Source organism: Gorilla gorilla, chromosome 10 (genome assembly GCF_029281585.2).
Source record: "Gorilla gorilla gorilla isolate KB3781 chromosome 10, NHGRI_mGorGor1-v2.1_pri, whole genome shotgun sequence".
Taxonomy (NCBI): domain Eukaryota; kingdom Metazoa; phylum Chordata; class Mammalia; order Primates; family Hominidae; genus Gorilla; species Gorilla gorilla.
This window is the reverse complement of record NC_073234.2, coordinates 95,454,204-95,475,992: the sequence shown is the minus strand read 5'-3', so window position 1 is coordinate 95,475,992 and position 21,789 is coordinate 95,454,204. Positions and strand designations below refer to the sequence as shown.

At 41.4% G+C, this 21,789-nt stretch overlaps 2 protein-coding genes across 2 annotated transcripts in view; one reads left to right on the top strand and one right to left on the bottom strand.

The window, feature by feature from the left end:
* The window catches only part of OTOGL (otogelin like), a 273,380-nt gene that overhangs the window by 250,203 nt on the left and 1,388 nt on the right, over positions 1-21,789 (bottom strand). The gene's annotated exons all lie outside the window — the stretch shown is intronic.
* LOC101138287 (large ribosomal subunit protein uL24-like) lies at positions 19,321-19,838 on the top strand. The gene has a single exon (XM_055356991.1). The coding sequence runs from the start codon at positions 19,431-19,433 to the stop codon at positions 19,779-19,781; it is 351 nt and encodes a 116-aa protein (XP_055212966.1). The 5' UTR covers positions 19,321-19,430; the 3' UTR covers positions 19,782-19,838.

Below are 21,789 nucleotides of genomic sequence, written 5' to 3'. Positions count from 1 at the left end.
GCCCCCCACCCGGCCAGCCACCCCGTCCGGGAGGGAGGTGGAGGGATCAGTCCCCCGCCCGGCCAGCCACCCTGTCCGGGAGGTGAGGGGCGCCTCTGCCTGGCCACCCCTAATGGGAAGTGAGGAGCCCCTCTGCCCGGCCAGCCGCTCCGTCCGGGAGGGAGGTGGGGGGGTCAGCCCCCCGCCCGGCCAGCCAACCCGTCCAGGAGGGAGGTGGGGGGGCCAGCCCCCCGCCCGGCGAGCCGCCCCGTCCGGAAGGGAGGTGGGGGGGTTAGCCCACCGCCCAGCCTGCCGCCCTGTCCAGGAGGGAGGTGGGGGTTCGGCCCCCCGCCTGGCCGGCCACCCGGTCCGAGAGGTGAGGGGCGCCTCTGCCCGGCCGCCCCTACTGGGAAGTGAGGAGCCCCTCTGCCCGGCCAGCCGCTCTGTCCGGGAGGGAGGTGGGGGGGTCAGCCCCCCGCCCGGCCAGCCACCCCGTCCGGAAGGGAGGTGGGGGGGTCAACCCCCCGCCTGGCCAGCCGCCCCGTCCGGGAGGTGAGGGGCACCTCTGCCCGGCCGCCCCTACTGGGAAGTGAGGAGCCCCCCCCCGCCCGGCCAGCCGCCCCGTCCGGGAGGGAGGTGGGGGGGTCAGCCCCCCGCCAAGCAAGCCGCCCCGTCCGGGAGGTGAGGGGCGCCTCTGCCCGGCCGCCCCTACTGGGAAGTGAGGAGCCCCTCAGCCCGGCCAGCCGCCCCGTCCGGGAGGGAGGTGGGGGGGTCAGCCCACCGCCCAGCCTGCCACCCTGTCCGGGAGGGAGGTGGGGGGGTCAGCCCCCCGCCCGGCCAGCCAACCCGTCCAGGAGGGAGGTGGGGGGGGGGGTCAGTCCCCCGCCCGGCCAGCCGCCCCGACCGCGGGGGAGGTGGGGGGGCCAGCCCCCCGCCCGGCGAGCCGCCCCGTCCGGAAGGGAGGTGGGGGGGTTAGCCCACCGCCCAGCCTGCCGCCCTGTCCGGGAGGGAGGTGGGGGTTCGGCCCCCCGCCTGGCCGGCCACCCGGTCCGAGAGGTGAGGGGCGCCTCTGCCCGGCCGCCCCTACTGGGAAGTGAGGAGCCCCTCTGCCCGGCCAGCCGCTCTGTCCGGGAGGGAGGTGGGGGGGTCAGCCCCCCGCCTGGCCAGCCACCCCGTCCGGAAGGGAGGTGGGGGGGTCAACCCCCCGCCTGGCCAGCCGCCCCGTCTGGGAGGTGAGGGGCACCTCTGCCCGGCCGCCCCTACTGGGAAGTGGGGAGCCCCTCAGCCCGGCCAGCCGCCCCGTCCGGGAGGGAGGTTGGGGGGTCAGCCCACCGCCCAGCCTGCCACCCTGTCCGGGAGGGAGGTGGGGGGTCAGCCCCCCGCCTGGCCAGCCGCCCCGTCCGGGAGGGAGGTGGGGGGGTCAGCCCACTGCCCAGCCTGCCGCCCTGTCCGGGAGGGAGGTGGGGGTTCGGCCCCCCGCCTGACCAGCCGCCCCATCCGGGAGGTGAGGGGCGCCTCTGCCCGGCCGCCCCTACTGGGAAGTGAGGAGCCCCTCTGCCCGGCCAGCCGCCCCGACCAGGAGGGAGGTGGGGGGGGGGTCAGCCCCCTGCCCGGCCAGCCACCCCGTCCGGGAGGTGAGGGGCACCTCTGCCCGGCCGCCCCTACTGGGAAGTGGGGAGCCCCTCTGCCCGGCCACCACCCCGGCTTGGAGGTGTACCCAACAGCTCATTGAGAGCGGGTCATGATGACAATGGCGGTTTTGTGGAATGGAAAGGGGGGAAAGGTGGGGAAAAGATTGAGAAATCGGATGGTTGCCGTGTCTGTGTAGAAAGAGGTAGACATGGGAGACTTTTCATTTTGTTCTGTACTAAGAAAAAATTCTTCTGCCTTGGGATCCTGTTGATCTGTGACCCTGCCCCCAGCCCTGTGCTCTCTGAGACATGTGCTGTATCCACTCAGGGTTGAATGGATTAAGGGCGGTGCAAGATGTGCTTTGTTAAACAGATGCTTGAAGGCAGCATGCTCGTTAAGAGCCATCACCACTCCCTAATCTCAAGTACCCAGGGACACAAACACTGCGGAAGGCCGCAGGGTCCTCTGCCTAGGGAAACCAGAGAACTTTGTTCACTTGCTTATCTGCTGACCTTCCCTCCACTATTGTCCTGTAACCCTACCAAATCCCCCTCTGCGAGAAACACCCAAGAATGATCAATAAAAAAAAAAAAAATAAAAAAAATAAAAAAAAAAAAAAAGAAAGGCATTTCCATAGGTTAAAACTTTAATTTCTTAAATCAGTATTTCTCAAACTTGGATTTTTGGAGAGATCCTCCAATGAGAGAGAATCCTTAGGATTTTTTTTTCAAGAAGTTTGTACATTATTCAAGTATAGGAAATACTGGAAGTAGTGGCAAAATCTGGGCTCAAGAATCAGAGTTGAGTTTAAATCTTTTATGTGTTGCTGCTTGCTAATTATATAACAACAGGTATGTAACTTTTTTTTAATCCTTTATGCTGTCATTCACAAGGTGAATGTGATGAATATTAAATAAAATAACCCAGCTAGGATTCAGCATAGTGCCTGGCATACTTAGAAACTCTAATTAAATGATATTTGTTGTCATTATGTCAGTAAATCTTGCAGTTGCTTTGATATAACTTGGCACACATCTTTTTGCATTATCTGAAAAAAGATGTTAAGAAGAAGAAAATTAGAAATCTATCACCCCAGCTATCCCATCCTATGATTGGCCAAATGTTGTGGTGAAATAATCAAGCTAAAGACACAAGCTCAAAGACAACCAGCATATTCAAACTCTGCTACTCCAGAAAAAAAAAATGGTAAAAAGTCTAAAGAGCTTCATTTAATAAGATCAAAAGAATTGAACTATTGCTATCTAAGAGAAGAGAAACTATTTTAAAAGGAAAACAAACACAAATCAACCTCAGTCTCTTAAAGACAACTGATGAAAAAATTATTAATTCCATAAAATCACAAATCTAAGAAAGTTTTTGAAACATAAAAGGTATTCAATAGTCCCTGAATTGAATTATATCATATGAGTAGAGTGAACATAATCTGGTTTACTATGTAGCATTTTAAAATTGAAGAATTTAATGAATACCTACCGTATACAAAAAATTGTATTAAAGGATGAAAGCACACAGATAACTAAGACATAGTTTCTGCCTTTATGAAACTCACTGGGTAAGTGTGAGAATGCCATGTCAACAAATCAGCACAATACAGTAACAGAGTACATGGGGGAAGGGGCCACTAACTCTGATGGGAAAGGTCAAGTTAAGGGCATTAGACACTTTCCTATAAACAACAGCAAGACAACAAAGGTTTATAAGCAGAGGGTTGACATTATTGCACCCTGCGGTCTGCTGCTAGTGTTGTAATCACAACGGCAGACATTGTGATTATATTATATACAATCTCTATTATAGACAATCTCTGCCATTGCAATTATAACACTAGCAGCAGACTGCAGGGTGAACTGAAGCCAGGCTGAATTTAGAGGCAAGGAGACCAGCTAACAAGCTGTGCCATTTACCCTTCTGACTGTGAACTATTGACTGCTTCTGACTGCTTACAGAGTAAGAAGTAAGAGAAATGATAAAAAGAACAGGTTCAAGAGATAGTCAAGAGAGAGTCTTGCATTCTTCATAGAACTCAGAATCATATTTCACTGGTCTTAGGAAGATGCACTCCCAATGCCCTGCAATTCTAATTCTAAAATCTTGGATTCGGTAGCTGTCAGCTGGGTCAAAAGGTCAGCCCCTTGATGCTGTTTCCTCTCTTCTTCCCACTGTCTTTTCTAGAATATAAACAATCATGCTCCTCAAATTCCCATCAGATAGGAAATTGTGATTCCAGGGAAATAGGCCAAAATTAGCCAGCTTCCTCTCTATGAGCAGGCCTCTTCTCGATAAATAAAATCCTATTTCCTTTGAAACCAGAAACCTTGCTTAATATTCAATATCAATATCAAAGAGCAATTCTTCTCCTTCTTATGACCAAAAAAAAAAAAAAAACAGATCTAAGATTAAACATTTCTTAAAACAAGAGTTTTAGGACCTCTCTCAGTCAGAATATGCTTGATAAAATGACTTTTCCAGTATTCTATTTTTAGCTTTCATCTTTTTCCTACCAAAATATGTTCTCACTGGTACAAAATGTTAGCTTACATGCAATAAGAGTCATTTTTCTCCAACTCTGTTATTAGTAGGAAAAAAACTCCACCCAAATAAAGCAAATGCTGTTTGAAATGGTGTCAATTAAACCATATTTCACATTACTCTAGAGGATAATTATGTCAAATGACTGGTAGAGATTTACTGATTGAGCTCTTGTTTACTACATTTTGTAAGTATATTGAATTTAGAGCTCATTTACAAGTAAACACTTTGGGCACATGAGAGTCAGGGTCCACTTCACCTTCCTAAGCCATCGGGGTTGGGAAGAAAACATTACACTCCTTCTATCCCCCTCCTAGTGCTGTGAGATCATCCAAATCAGCAAATACTGTAGTTCACCCATCATTGCAAAATCAGCCAGCATCTATCTCAGGCACGCTTCACAGCCGATGGCAGCTGAGAAAGACCTTTCCATAGATTTGTATGATCAAAGAGCTCAATCTAGGAACACAAAACATGGTTATCTTGGCAGCATAATTTCCTCCAATTTCCCTCATCAGAGGCTGCCAAACTCACCTCTTCCCTGCCTGGGGCCAATCTCCTAAACTAGACAGTGACTTGGGGTGTTCCTATAGTTCTGAGAATAGAGAAGCTGCATGATCCTCCACCTCTTTAAGGGAAGGTAAAAAATAGTCTACATTAGAAGCGAAGACACCCAGGCAAGAGACTCATCACTGGCAGTGATGAGACAACAGGCTTGATGGGACAGTCCAGGCTTCCTGAAGGAGATAGTTTTAAAGATGTGCTTTGAAGGAGAATATGTGTTTTTGATAAGGAAGCATGTGCAGGAAGGGCATTTTAAGATGTGCTTTTGAAGAAGAAAAAAGCAGTAGCAGGAAGGGCATTTTAAGATTGCAGGAAAATATGAACAAGAAATAAAGTTAAGAAAGCAAAGCTTGTATCCAAGGAAACCTGTGAAATCCAGTTTGACTGCAATTAGGTATACGGATGCTAACAAAACAGAACTAGGTAGAAAAGGCAGGTTTAATTGATTTGAGGATTCTTCTAGGTCCTACATAATGAAGGTTGGATTTAATTTAATGGACTCTTGGAAGTGAATGATGTTTTGAAGAAGAAAAAATAGGATCAGATGCTTTAAGGAGATTATTCTGGCAAGAGAAAGGAGAGGCAGGAGGTACGGAAAACATCAGGTGGCTATTTCAGGCAAAATGTACTCAAAGCCTGAATTAACGTGATGGTAATGGGAAAGAAATGAGTTAGAAGATTCAAGGGGCATTGTGGAGCTAGGTTCTACATGTCTAGGCTTCTGACTGTGATTGCAGAGTAAGAAATAGGAGTCAAAGTTTACTCCAAGGTCTCTAACTTAAATGAATTGAATAATTACTGCCATTAATGGAAAAATAATTAATGACATTAATTAAAAAAAAGTCTTGTTTTAAAGAACACAATGAGTTCCATTTTATATATATATATTTTTTCAGTCACCCAGAGATAGTTTATCGCCTCTATTTTATAGATGGTAGTTAACATGGTAAATAAGATTCAAAGGTAAAAGTGATTATGTCAGATATAACTTACATGACACCCCTGATACTCCAGGCCCCATTTGTCTCTTGAGCCATTATCCAATTGAGACAGTTGAATCTTCACTTTGATAACCAACTCCATATGGGCTCCAGTAGGCTTTCCCAACAGCACAGACTTCATGCCAATGGATCACCTTGCATCTCCTGTCCTATGGCTTTCCTGTTGCCACTGGAGCATAGAGCCCCACCTCACTTGCTCACAGTGTACAGAAGCACAAGGAAAACAAAACCAAAGTTCAGGGAAGCTGACACACTTTATGGAATTATTTGAGCAATGACAGATGAGAGTTCATTGATAAATTCTTTTTCCCAAGATGGGCCATCCAGAGATGTGGTAGTTTAATATGTTCTCTTGGAAGGAGAGGATTAAGAGTGAGTAATCCGTTGCATTTGATATCAGGTGGTAAAAGATTCGCTCAGAATATATCCTCATTTGGCTTTCCTTTCTTCCTCGTCTCATTCTCCTTTCACCCACACCAGCTTTCCTGGGATTGCATTCCCTAATAAAAAATTTCATCTAAGCTTTTGCCTCACTTTTTGTTTTCTGGGGGACCTAGACTAAGAGAGTGATTAAAGCCTCAACAAAGATTGGTTGTAAATTGTATAAGCATCATTGGTCATTAAGATCAATGCAATGAATGACTGGGGCAAGATGGCTAAATAGGAACAGCTCCTATATGCAGTTCCCAGGGATACCAACGTAGAAGGCAGGTGATTTCTGCATTTCCAACTGAGGTACCCAGTTCATCTCATTGGGACTTGTTAGACAGTGGATGCAGCCCACGGAGGGCAAGCAGAAGCAGGGTGGGGCATGACCTCACCTGGGAAGTACAAGGGGTTGGGGAACTCTCTCCCCTATCCAAGGGAAACTGTGAGGGACTGTGCCATGAGGGACGGTGCTATCCAGCCCAGATACTACACCTTTCCCACAGTCTTCGTAACCCACAGACCAGGAGATTCCCTCAGGTGCCTACACCACCAAGGCCCTGGGTTTCAAGCACAAAACTGGGTGGCCATTTGGGCAGATACCGAGCTAGCTGCAGGAGTTTCTTTTCACATCCCAGTGGCACCTGGAATGCCAGCAAGACAGAACCATTCACTCCCCTGGAAAGGGGGCGGAAGCCACGGAACCAAGTGGTCTTGCTCATCAAATCCCACTCCCACAGAGCCCAGGAAGCTAAGATCCACTGGCTTGAAATTCTCGCTGCCAGCACAGCAGTCTGAAGTCAACTCGGGACACTGAAGCTTGGTGGGGGGAGGGGTGTCCACCATTACTGAGGCTTGAGCAGGCAGTTTTCCCCTCACAGTGTAAACAAAGCCACCAGGAAGTTCAAACTGGGCAGGGCCCACCACTGCTCAGCAAAGGCCCGGTAGATAGATTGCCTCTCTAGATTCCTTTTCTCTGGGAAGGGCATCTCTGAAAAAGAAAGGCAGCAGCCCCAGTCAGGGGTTTATACATAAAACTCCCATCTCCCTGGGACAGAGCACCTGGGGGGAAGCAGCGGCTGTGGGAACAGCTTCAGCAGACTTAAATGTTCTTGACTCCTGGCTCTGGAGAGAGCAATGGATTTCCCAGCACAGTGCTTGAGCTCTGCTAAGGGACAGACTGCCTCCTTAAGTGGGTCCCTGACCCCCATGCCTACTGACGGGGAGACACTTCCCAGACACTTCCTCTGCTCCAGAAGAAGCAGAGGAAAGAGGAGAGAGCAATCTTTGCTGTTCTGCAGCCTCAGCTGGTGATACCCAGGCAAACAGTGTCTGGTGTGGACCTCCAGCAAACTCCAGCAGACCTGCAGAAGAGGGACCTGACTGTTAGAAGGAAAAATTACAAAGAAAAAGCAATAGCATCAACATCAACAAAAAGGAAGACCACACAAAAACTCCATCCAAAGTTCACCAAGAGCGAAGACCAAAGGTAGATAAATCCACGAAGATGAGGAGAAAGCAGGGCAAAAAGGCGAAAATTACAAAAACCAGAATGCCTCTTCTCCAAAGGATCACAACTCCTCACCATCAAGGGAACAAAACTGGACAGAGAATGAGTTTGACGAATTGACAGAAGTAGCCTTCAGAAGGTGGGTCATAAACTTCTCTGAGCTAAAAGAGCATGTTCTAACCCAGTGCAAGGAAGCTAAGAACCTTGATAAAAGGTTAGAGGAATTACTAACTTTAGAGAAGAACATAAATGACCTGATGGAGCTGAAAAACACAGCACAAGAACTTCATGAAGTATACACAAGTATCAATAGCTGAATTGATCAAGCAGAAGAAAGGATATAAGAGATCAAAGATCAACTTAATGAAATAAAGTGTAAAGACAAGATTAGAGAAAAAAGAATGAAAAGGAACAAACAAAGCCTCCAACAAATATGGGACTACGTGAAAAGACCAAACCTACATTTGATTGGTATACATGAACGTGATGGGGAGAATGGAACCAAGTTGAAAAAACAAACTTCAGGATATTATCCAGGAGAACTTCCCCAACCTAGCAATACCAAATTCAGGTATTGAGCCAACACTCAAATTCAGGAAATACAGAGAACACCACAAAGACACTCCTCGAGAAGAGCAACCCCAGGACACATAATTGTCAGATTCACCAAGGTTGAAATGGTGGAAAAAAACGTTAAGGGCAGCCAGAGAGAAAGGTCAGGTTACCCACAAAGGGAAGCCCATCAGACTAACGCAGATCTCTTGGCAGAAGCCCTACAAGCCAGAAAAGTGTAGGGGCTAATATGCAACATTCTTAAAGAAAGAATTTTCAACCCAGAATTTCATATCCAGCCAAACTAAGCTTCATAAGAGAAGGAGAAATAAAATCCTTTACAGACAAGCAAATGCTGAGGGATTTTGTCACCACCAGACCTGCCTAACAAGAGCTCCTGAAGGAAGCACTAAATATGGAAAGGAAAAACTGGTACCAGCCACTGCAAAAACAAATCAAAATGTAAAGGCCATTGACACTATGAAGAAACTACATCAACTAACGGGCACAATAACCAGCTAACATCATAATCACAGGATCAAATTCACACATAACAATATTAAAATTAAAGGTAAATGGGTAAATTCCCCAATTAAAAGACACAGACTGGCAAATTGGATAAAGAGTCAAGACCCATCGGTGTGCTGTATTCAGGAGAACCATCTCACATGCAAAGACACACATAGGCTCAAAATAAACAGATGGAGGAAGATTTACCAAGAAAGTGAAAGAAAAAAAAGGCAGGTGTTGCAATCCTAGTCTCATAAAACAGACTTTAAACCAAAAAAGATGAAAAAAGGCAAAGGGCATCACATTGTGGTAAAGGAATCAATGCAACAAGAAGAGCTAACTATCCTAAATATATATATGCACCCAATACAGGAGCACCAGATTCATAAAGCAAGTTCTTAGAGACCTACAAAGAGACTTAGACTCCCACACAATAATAGTACTCCCACACTGTCAATATTAGATCAGTGAGACAAAAAATTAACAAGGATATTCAGGACTTGAACTCAGCTCTGGACAAAGCAACCTAATAGACATCTATGAAATCATAACAGTCTCTCAGACCACAGTGCAATCAAATTAGAACTCAGGATGAAGAAACTCAGTCAAAACCACACAACTACATGGAAACTGAACAACCTGTTCCTGAATGACTACTGGGTAAATAATGAAATTAAGGCAGAAATAAATAAGTTACTTGAAACCAATGAGAAAAAAGACACAACGTACCAGAATCTCTGGAACACAGCTAAAGCAGTGTTTAGAGGGAAATTTATAGCACTAAATGCCCACAGGAGAAAGCAGCAAAGATCTAAAATCGACACCCTAACATCACAATTAAAAGAACTAAAGAAGCAAGAGCAAACAAATTCAAAAGCTAGAAGAAGACAAGAAATAACTAAAATCAGAGCAGAACTGAAGGAGATAGAGACATGAAAACCCTTCAAAAAAATCAATCGAATCCCAGAGATGGTTTTTTGAAAAGATTAACAAAATACATAGACCACTAGCCAGACTAATAAAGAAAGAAAGAAGAATCAAATAGATACAATAAAAAATGATAAAGGGGAGATCACCACTGATCCCATAGAAATACAAACTACCATCAGGGAATACTATAGACACCTCTACACAAATAAACTGGAAAATCTACAAGAAGTGGATAAATTCCTGACACATACACCTTCCCAAGACTAAACCAGGAAGAAGTCAAATCCCTGAATAGACCAATAACAAGTTCTGAAATTGAGACAGTAATTAATAGCCTACCAACCAAAAAAAGTCCAGGACCAGACAGATTCACAGCTGAATTCCACCAGAGGTCCAAAGAGGAGCTGGTACCATTCCTTCTGAAACTATTCCAAACAACAGAAAAAGAGGGAATCCTCCATAACTCATGTTATGAGGCCAGCATCATCCTGATACCAAAGCCTGGCAGAGACACAACAACAACAAAAAAAAGAACATTTCAGGCAAATATCTCTGATGAACATCAGTGCAAAAATCCTCAATAAAATACTGGCAAATTGAATCCAGCAACACATCAAAAAGCTTATCCACCACAATCAAGTTGGCTTCACCCCTGGGATACAAGGCTGGTTCAACATACACAAATCAATAAACGTAATCCATCACATAAACAGAAACAATGATAAAAACCACATGATTATCTCGATAGATGCAGAAAAGGCCTTCAATAAAATTCAACACCCCTTCATGCTAAAAACACTCAATAAACTAGCTATTGATGGAAGATATCTGAACATAATAAAAACTCTTTATGACAAACCCACAGCCAATACCATACCGAATGGGCAAAAGCTGGAAGCATTCTGTTTGAAAACTGGCACAAGACAAGAATGCCCTCTCTCACCACTTCTATTTCACATAGTACTGGAAGTTCTGGCTAGGGCAATCAGGCAACAGAAAATAAAAGGTATTCAAATAGGAAGAGATGACATCAAATTACCTCTGTTTTAGGTGACATGATTGTATATTTAGAAAATCCCATAGTCTCAGCCCCAAAACTCCTTAAACTGATAAGGAACTTTAGTAAAGTCTCGGGATACAAAATCAGTGTGCAAAAATCACAAGCATTCCTATACACCAATTATAGACAAACAGAGAGCCAAATAATGAGCAAACTCCCATTCACAATTGCTACATAGAGAATAAAATAACTAGGAATACAACTTACAAGGGATGTGAAGGACCTCTTCAAGGAGAACTACAAACCACTGCTCAAGGAAATAAGAGAGGACACAAACAAATGGAAAAACATTCCATGCTCATGGTTAGAAAGAATCAATATAGTGAAAATGGCCATACTGCCCAGAGTAATTTATAGATTCAATGTTATCCCCATCAAGCTACCATTGACTATCTTCACAGAATTAGAAGTAACTACTTAAATTTCATATGGAACCAAAAAACAGCCTGTATAGCCAAGACAATCCTAAGCAAAAAGAACAAAGCTGGAGACATCACGCTACCTGACTTCAAACTACACTACAAGGCTGCAGTAACCAAAACAGCATAGTACTGATACCAAAACAGATATATAGACCAATGGAACAGAACAGAGGCCTCAGAAATAACACCACACATCTACATCCATCTGATCTTTGACAAACCTGACAAAAACAAGCAATGAGGAAAGGATTCTCTATTTAATAAATGGTGTTGGGAAAACTAGCTAGCCATATGCAGAAAACTGAAACTGGACCCCTTCCTTACACCTTATACAAAAATCAACTCAAGCCAGAAAAAAGATTTAAATGTAAGACCTAAAACCATAAAAACTTTAGAAGAAAACCTAAGCAATACCATTCAGGATACAGGCATGGGCAAAGACCTCATGACTAAAACACCAAAAGCAATGGCAACAAAAGCCAAGATTGACAAATGGGATCTAATTAAACTAGAGAGCTTCTGCAAAAGAAACTATCATTGGAGTGAACAGGCAACCTACAGAATGGGAGAAAATTTTTGCAATCTATCCATCTGACAAAAGTCTAATATCCAGAATCCACAAGGAACTTAAACAAATTTACAAGAAAAATAACCCCATCAAAAAGTGGGCAAAGGATATGAAGAGACACTTCTCAAAAGAACACATTTATGCAGCCATGCAGCCAACAAACGTATGAAAAAAAGCTCATCATCACTGGTCATTAGAGAAATGTAAATTAAAACCACAATGAGATATCATTTCACACCAGTTAGAATGGCAATCATTAAAAAGCCTGGAAACAGATGCTGGAGAGGATGTGGAGAAATAGGAACACTCTTACACTGTTGGTGGGAGTGTAAATTAGTTCAACCATTGTGGAAGACAGTGTGGCGATTCCTCAAAGATCTAGAACTAGAAATACCATTTGACCCAGCAATCCCATTACTGGGGATATACCCAAAGGATTATAAATCATTCTACTATAAAGACACATGCACACGTATGTTTATCACAGCACTATTCACAATAGCAAAGACTTGGAACTAACCCAAATGTCCATCAATGATAGACTGGATAAAGAAAATGTGGCACAAATACACCATGGAATACTATGCAGCCATAAAAAAGAATGAATTCATGTCTTTTGCAGGGACATGGATGAAGCTGGAAACCATCATTCTCAGCAAACTAACACAGGAACAGAAAACCAAAAACCGCATGTTCTCACTCATAAGTGGGTGTCGAAAACGAGAACACATGGGCACAGGGAGGAGAACATCACACACCGGGGCCTTTCAGATGATGGGGAGCAACGGGAGGGATAGCATTAGGAGAAACACCTAATGTAGGCTGGATGCAGTGGCTGACACCCGTAATCCCAGGACTTTGGGAGGCCAAGGCAGGCGGATCCTGAGGTCAGGAGATCGAGACCATCCTGGCTAACACGGTGAAACCCCGTCTCGACTAAAAATACAAAAAATTAGCCGGGCGTGGTGGCGGGCGCTTGTAGTCCCAGCTACTCGGGATGCTGTGGCAGGAGAATGGCGTGAACCCGGGAGGTGAAGCTTGCAGTGAGCCAAGATGGTGCCACTGCACTCCAGCCTGGGCACAGAGTGAGACTGTAGATGACAGGTTGATGGGTGCAGCAAACTACCATTGCACATGTATACCTATGTAACAAACCTGCATGTTCTGCACATGTATCCCAGAACTTAAGGTATAGTAAAAAAATTTAAGTATTATAGGAGTGTGTGAGGGAATTTACTAGATTTTGTGATGTTTGTGATAATTGTCAGCTTTAAAAAAATTTTATATTTTGTTGTAATTTCTTGTCTTATTCTAAATACATATTCACTTTCATATCTAAAAGAAAAAAAAGAATAAAGACTAATGTGTGGTCATCAGTCATCAGTGCTATTCCAGTTATCCTTCTAGGCATGTGGTACATTTGCACTTCTCTCATCCTTTGATATTGGATGTGGCCAATCAGCTGTTACTCTGGCCAATAATGAAATAAATTGAAGAGACATGGATCCCTTTGAGCTCTAAAAGCTTTGAAAGCTAGTGTTAAAGTGTTCTGTGTCCCCTCTAAATAATGAAATCCTCTTTCATCCAAACCCGTATAAATATCCTTCAAACAAATCACATGGATCAACAACAATGGCAGAGAAAATTTCTGGCAATGCATAGATACAACATAACTCAGAGACAAAGTAAAACAAGATACTATGAGTTTCAAATGGCATGATAAAGTAAATGAGTAAAGATATTAATGTTTGGGAAACCACATTTCTCCCCGAATGAAAAAGAAGATACAAATAACAAATAGAGAAAGAACCCTGTGTTGTTTGATTTAAAATAGAATTCATGTCAATACAAACTCATATTTTATTTTGATACATTTTGAGCTCTGACCTTGGCAAGGGCCTGGAAGTAACAATAGCTTCATAGCAATGAAAACATTTAGTTTTAGATTTTTGTTTCTAAATATCATTCCATACTCAGTCTTCTTAAAGAAATTAATGATTCTAAAGCTGGGGCATAAGAAGCACAAGATGAACCTAGAGCATATTTCTTCCATGTGTCATAAAAGAGAAAAGAGGTTAAAGACTGGAGACGAGTCAGAAAGATATAAGAGCTGTCTTAAAGCCAAATCTGGAATAATTTGAGCAAAGAATAATGATAACCATAAATTATATATGTGTGTGTGTATATATATATATATACACATATATATATACACATATATATATATACACACATACATATATTTTTTTAAATACATGTGTCCAGAGTGTTACTAAAGAAAGGAGGTGGGGGAGAACGTCTTTATAGAAGATTGTCAGCTAACAAATGTTAGAATTAGAAAACCACCAATTTAATAATTGATTCAAGCAAAAGTCATCAATGGATGCTAAAAGCATTGGGTGAAAATTTAAGATACAGAATACTGACACATTCTCAAAGTATCTCCCACATAGATTGCCATAAATTGCAAAGAGAAAAAAAAGTAACAATGAAAATACCTAGCAAATGTCACTTTAGCCAACTAATCAAATTTCACGTCACCAATTTGGGACAAATGCCTCTTGATATGATTCAAGTGCTTAGCATCGTTTGTGTTTAAAAATAAAAAAACTAGAAATGTATTCCACCAACTTACCACTACAGAAAGAACAATTATTCAGAATTATTGCAGAATAATTAATCAGAATTACTGCAAAATTCAAATGACATAATCCATTTGAAAAGGAAGCAAGTCAATATGACAAAAATCCAATGTTCTAAAGCCAGTTCACAGAAAATCAATTAGATTAATGACTAAATGTAAAAATAAATCTATTTTCCAACTTCCTGATATTAGCAACTTACAAAAGGCTTATTTCTTTTTAACTTTTATTTTAGTTTTGGGGTACATGTGCAGGTTTGTTATATAGGTAAACTGCGTGTCATGGGGTTTGGTGTACAGATCATTTCATCACCTGGGTAATAAACATAGTACCCAATAGATAGTTTTTTGATCCTCTCCCTCCTCCCACCCTCCACTCTCAAATAGGCCCCAGTGTCTGTTATTTCCCTCTTCGTGTCCATGTATTCTTGTTACTTAGTTCCCATTTATAAATGAGAACATGTGGTATTTGGTTTTCTGTTCCTGCATTAGTTTACTTGGGATAATGGCCTCCAGCTCCATCATGTTGATGCAAAGGGCATGATCTTCCTTTTTAAGGCTATGTAGTATTCCATGGTGTATATGTATCATATTTTCTTTATCTAGTCTACCACTGATGGGCCTTTAGGTTGATTCCATGTCTTTGTTTTTGTAAACAGCGCTGCAATGAACATATGTGTACATGTGTCTTTATGGTAGAATGATTCATATTCTTTTGGGTATACACCCAATAAGGGGCTTGCTAGGTCGAATGGTAATTCTGTTTCAAGTTCTTTGAGAAACCACCACACTGCTTTCTACAATGGCTAAACTAATTTACATCCCCACCAGCAGTGTATAAGCATTTCCTCTTCTCCGCAACCTCACCATCATCTGTCATTTTTTCACTTTTTCACTTTAATTTTTTCACTTTAATAATAGCCAAAAATTCTGACTGATGTGAGATGGTATCCCATTGTGGTTTTGATTTGCATTTCTCTAATGATTAGTCATGTTGAGCATTTTTTCATATGCTTGTTAGCCACATGTATGCCTTCTTTTGAAAAATGTCTGTTATGTCCTTTGCCCACCTTTTCATGGGGTTGCTTTTTGCTTGTAAATTTAAGTTCCAAAAGGCTTGTTGCTTTTAACTCTTTGAATAACATTTCATTAAGTGTGAGATAATTTGTTACAGCAGAAATAGGAAACTAATATAGCCATTCTAGGCCAGTCAGTTTACAACTAATCTTCCAGCTGATCCCAGATGCCTGAGCAAGCCCAGTCAATATCAGGCAGATGATAAATCATTCTATTCAATATAAATTACTATAAAATTTATAAATTGTTAGAAGACACACATTTTTGGTACATGTAAACTCTTCGTAAATTTGTCAAATTGGTAATTCATTAAAATTTTTAGCAAATTAACCAAAGTAAAAAAAATGCTTCAAAAACATAATACTAATTTTTAAAAAAAAGAAAAAAACATAGTACTAATAAATATTGTCATGCATTTCACTGCTGAACTGATAAAACTAAGTAGGATAGGCATAACAAATAAAAGAATTTAATGGCCACTGTTGCATTGCTTTCTATACAGTATGATTAATTAAATATAGCTGAAGCAGTTATAAAAGATGGAATAATGCAATCCAGAGAATCATACATTACGAGTACTAGTAAGGCAAAGGATATAGGATTGTGTGCATGTGCACACACTTGTGTATGTGTGTGCGTATGTTTCATGAGATGGCTGCAAAAGTCTTCAACTCCTGTTATAATATGTGCCAGTTGCCTGAAAATCTAATAATCAGTTTAGGAAACATATGGAGAAGAACAGAAAAGGAATTACCAAAAAATATATCAAGAAAAAAAGAGGAACAGGAAAGAAGAAAAGTGGACATTCAATCTCTGGAGAGATAAAACAAATACACAGGTGATTGTCAAACCATTGAGAAATAACCCTAAAACAGATTACCAGTCTAGTGACTTGGGACCCTGGACATAGTCTGTGAAGACTGAAATATAACAGCAACAGCATGAGGTAGTTTCTGGTAGTGTGAAAGCCACCCTCTCCCAAATGAAGGCAGGAAAAAATGATTTCATGAGAAGATAAATCTGCTAAGAGCTGAAGCATCTTCCTTCATCATTTCATGCATAAATGTGTCCACGCACAAATACCGAATGGTAACATCTGAGTATAATATCCAAATGGGGCACAATGGCTTTGGAGTCAACAAATGTTTTAGTGGATATACTGCAGCAGTTGTGATTTGTGCCCACTCATCCTTGTAGATCTTGGAATTATTCCTTTTTGTTTTTAGTGATGTCATATGACATTTGGTCTCACAATTAAATCTGAACAGATCCAAAAAATAGTTTGCTCATGTTTTTATGGAAACGTTTTTATCCGCAAATGGTTGATGTTTTTTCCCAGTATCTTTTGGAATGAAGCCTTTGATGATTTCCAGGGGGTACACTGTCAGGTATTGACAGCAAAGTTCCAGTGCTTTGTAAACTTTTCCATAAAACAATCTTCAGATATAGTTATTTAAATGTAGTCATGCCAGGGATACCAATTTACCACTTCTTATCCAAAATCAAAAAGTCTGAATGGGTAAAGGGGAGTATGATGGGGAAAGGCAAGAGTTGGGAAGCAGAGAGGAAAAATGTTATTGTATTAACATTAAGGTTCATGATACTTATAATTCTTGATATATATTTAAACATTTATATAGACTGGGCTAAAAGCATCAATAATTTTCACTCTTCAGGTGAAAAGGGTCTTAACTAGAACAATTTAGATACTGCCCAAGAACAATAATAATATATGGTACAACGATAAAAATCTGCAGGTTATCCTGAAATAACATCTTCTAAATTGATATCACTATTTCCTTTTATTTCAGAAATGTAGCTAGGATATGAGAAACTTTCTCAAAATAGCTAGCTGTGTGACCTTAGGCAGGCACTAACTTCGTTGGGCCTTAATTTTAAAATAAAGAATGAACCATAGGTTCCCTTCTACCCGTACCATTTTATAATTGAGTGATGACTGAATTTATTTTGATGTGACTTTTTCTCCACCTATGTTTTAAACTCACACTTACTGCTACTGTTTATGTTCTTAGAATAGTTTTAAATGAATTTTACCCAAAGATAGGAAATTGCTAATTTAGTCATGTTTCTTTTCTCAGCATACTTTCTTAATTTCAGTTTTTTGTTTGTTTGTTTGTTTGTTTGTTTTTTGAGATGGAGTTTTGCTCTTGTTGCCCAGGCTGGAGTGCAGAGTGCAATGGTGCAATCTCGGCTCACCGCAACCCCCACCTCCCTGGTTCAAGCGATTCTCCTGCCTCAGCCTCCCAAGTAGCTGGGATTACAGGCATGCACCACCACGTCTGGCTAATCTGTTGAATTTTTAGTAGAGACAGGGTTTCTTCATGTTGGTCAGGCAGGTGTCGAACTCCCAAACTCAGGTGATCCGCCCGTCTCAGCCTTCCAAAGTGCTGTGATTACAGGCATGAGCCACCGTGCCAGGCCAGTTTTTATTTTCGAGTATGTTTTGGTTCATAATAAAAATTATGAATTTACCAGATTTCTTTAAAAGATTGATGATACACAATCCCTACTAAATCTTTTGTGTGACAATCTATAGATACCTACAATAATGCCTTGCACTTAAACTGTGCCCAACTAGGCAGCTCTCTCCCACCCCTACAACACTGCTCTCACCCCCCTGACATGCTCTCACCCCTCCAACGTATGCCTTCTTGAGAAAATAAGGAAGACAATGAAGAACTAAGGCACTGTATCCACTCAATTATTAAGTGTATCCTTGGCACTAGCTAGCTAAGTGAGTTTGGTCCTTCCCCAAGTTAGGTAAGTGCTTGCTACCATACACAGGAGAGAACACGCCTCTCTTGGCAATTTAATTGGTCTGAGGCAGGGCCTAAGTATCCATTTTTTAAAGCTCCCCCAGTGATTCTAATGAGCAATAAGGGTTGAGAAATGGAAAAGCTTGAGGTATGTGGCTTTTCTAAGCATTCAATTTCCCCAGCAATCTGGATATGGGAGAGATGTGAGATTGGGATGTTTCTCACTGGATCCTGGCCCCATCACAAGTCTACTGCATTTTGGGTATTCAAATCCCAAAGTACTCCTATCTCCTGTACTAGCTTGTAAGCTGCTTTCAGAGTAGCTTCCTTGCCTCATACATCACTGAATCCCTTACAGCATCTAGCACATGGCTTAACACCTTCATGCTTCATTAATCATCTTCAGGTTAAAATAGAAATGAATATTGGGAATTCTGATCTTTGCAGACCAACTTCTGTAGGTATTGGGATTAAGTCAACATGGAAAAGATCAAGTTATTTTCTGTAGGAAATAAATTATATTTTGACCCCTGGCCACAAAAGATCAATCACATTTTAAAAAGTACTGATGAATCTTCAGAAACAAGGCAAAAGTTATCAGTTATCAGGTGTCTAGAATATATTATCTTAAAAACAATCACATCATTACAGGCCCATTTTTCTTTTTCAAATAGTTGTGTGAATGTTTGCAAAGGTATAGGTATTTTTAGAATAATACTAGCAGTATTTCCATATTATTCAGCTATTACTATGTTCCTAAATGGAGAAAGTCATGCAATAAATATTGAATGCCAACTATGTGCAAGGCACTCTGCTAGGTGGTACGTATACAGCAGTGACAGGACAGCTTTTATGGAGCCTGCATTCTAACACACAACATAACTAATTATTCAATTACATTTTAAATGAGTGCTATGAAAGAAAAGTAGAGTGATTTGAATATATAACAGATCCAATTTAGCCATGGGGTCAAGAAAGTGATATTTGAGCTGACTGTTGAAGAATTCATAAGAATTAACTATGGGAAGAGAAGGGACAACATTCTGGCATAGGGACAGCAAGTGAGAAGATGCCACAGTCAAAAGGAATGTGAAGCCTGCAAGAAAAGAAAAGAAGATCGATCACCGAAGCGGGAGCGGCCAAAATGAAGTTTAATCCCTTTGTGACTTCCAACTGAAGCAAGAATCGCAAAAGGCATTTCAACGCACCTTCCCACATTCGAAGGAAGATTATGTCTTCCCCTCTTTCCAAAGAGCTGAGACAGAAGTACAACGAGCGATCCATGCCCATCCGAAAGGACGATGAAGTTCAGGTTGTACGAGGACACTATGAAGGTCAGCAAATTGGCAAAGTGGTCCAGGTTTACAGGAAGAAATATGTTATCTACATAGAATGGGTGAAGCGGGAAAAGGCTAATGGCACAACTGTCCACGTAGGCATTCACCCCTGCAAGGTGGTTATCACTAGGCTAAAACTGGACAAAGACCACAAAAAGATCCTTGAACAGAAAGCCAGATCTCGCCAAGTAGGAAAGGAAAAGGGCAAATACAAGGAAGAAACAATTGAGAAGATGCAGGAATAAAGTAATCTTATATACAAGCTTTGATTAAAACTTGAAACAAAGAAGAAAAAAAAAGAAGAGCCTTATGACTAGAGCTCCGAAAGTAAAGAGTTGGTAAGAGACAACTCTGGGAAACTAGTCCATCCATCAGTAGGACTTTATTAAAGTTTTAGAATATACCTTAAGAAATAACAGGAAACCTTAAAAGCTAAGGAAGAACACAGTCTGACATATTTTTTAAACACCCTGACTACAGTAAGGGGGATAGATACAATTGGGAGTGGGGGAAAATTGAAGGGAAGAGACCATCAGGAAGGCTGTTTAAGTAATCAAGATAAAGAGATTGTATCTACAACTAGAGGGGTGACAGTGGAGATGTAGAGAAGTAGCCGGTTCAAGAAATACTTAAAGCTAAAATCAACGGGACTTGGTAATCAAGTGGACATAGGGGTGAAGGAGGAAAAGGAATAAAAGCTGATGCCCAGTCCCCTGGCTTGGACTACTAGGCAATTGCATGCTAGTGCAGTTCATACAAGGAACACATGAAAAGGTCTACCATTGAGGGAAAAGCCACAAAGACATTTAATTGATGATAATATACAGCAATGGCTCTGTTCCTGGCACTGTTCTAGGTGCAATGGATATATCAATGGTAAGTAAGATAGATAGATAAATAAGCTGATTGATAGATCATAGCAAGTCTGTGAGATAGATTCTATACATTCCTTAGTTTACTTAGGAGGAAACAGAGTCCCAGGGAGTTAAGTAAGTTGCTCAGTCACACAGTTAGTAAGTGCACAGTCCCTCAACCACTGCATTCTGCATCCTACTTGTATTGAGTTTGAGTGGATTTATCAACTAGTGGATTCATAGGTCTGGAATTAATAGAAGCCTGGATTGGAAAAATTGTTGCATAAGAGAACATAAGGTTACATTTCAGAATTAAGAACATTTCTTGATTCAATTGATCCTTGGAGACCAAACACTCTTTCTCCAGAATAAAAAATGTGAAATGGAACAGATTAATATTGGAGCTCTTCCCAAAGTATTTTCTGTTTAATTACAATGAGGACATCAATACCACAACACTTCACCTACAGCAATTTCCCCCCTTTACAGGTATGGTGTGGGCTCAAGTAAACAGATCCCAATCTCAAGTTTCTCTTATAATTAGTTCTGTGCCCTTGGAAAAGTTGCTTTAGCAGTGTGAGACTTAGTTTCTTCATCTATTAAATGAGGATTTTTTTTAAAAAAACTGCTTTTACACTTACTGTGATGATTATATGATATAACATAGATACTGGACTAGGCACTATATTTAAAAACTGTTCCCTATTATGCTATCGCTCTACATGATGAATATGTTATAACAAGGCTATCATATAATTATTTGTCTTATTTTACATTAATTGAATTATAATGCAGTTGTGATAGAACATAGGCTGAAAAGAGATAAAACAGTCTCCACTCAGCCTTCCATTTTTGGCACCTATCCAAGAGCCATAAAGCCGGAAAGGAGGATGTTCAGGAGAATGAGGAAGTGTGTGTGACTACCTTAATTCTTACACTCAAATATTAAGAGCATTTAAAATTATTTGTGCTAAAAAACTGGATACATATTCTACCCACTTACCACCACAAAAAGAACTTAGAGCCATGAGGCCTGTACTAACTTGTACCACACCATTTTATTTGAACTCTTGTGGAAACATCAACCTTTCACATAGGAGGAGCAAGCAGGATTTGTTAAAGAGAAAAAGCAAGAGATTCTGCAGGAACATCTTAAGTGCTTTTAAAGCAAACATTTGAATCACAGCAACAGAAGCTCACTTTTTTAAATTGAGGCTTTTCATTTTACCTTTCATTGCATGTTTATTCACCAGCAATGCTGGAATTACAAAATTTTCAAGTTCTTATTTAAATGCTTGATCAGTACTATGAACCCAGTGCTATAAGAATACAGGCTTTTAAAAAATAGAATAAATTCCTTAATATACTAAGCCTTGACAACTGCAAAGAATTTTGTTAA

What these genes read in the sequence shown, in the direction of transcription:
- LOC101138287 (XM_055356991.1), top strand. Translation starts at nt 19,431, where the DNA reads ATGTCTTCCCCTCTTTCCAAAGAGCTGAGACAGAAGTACAACGAGCGA.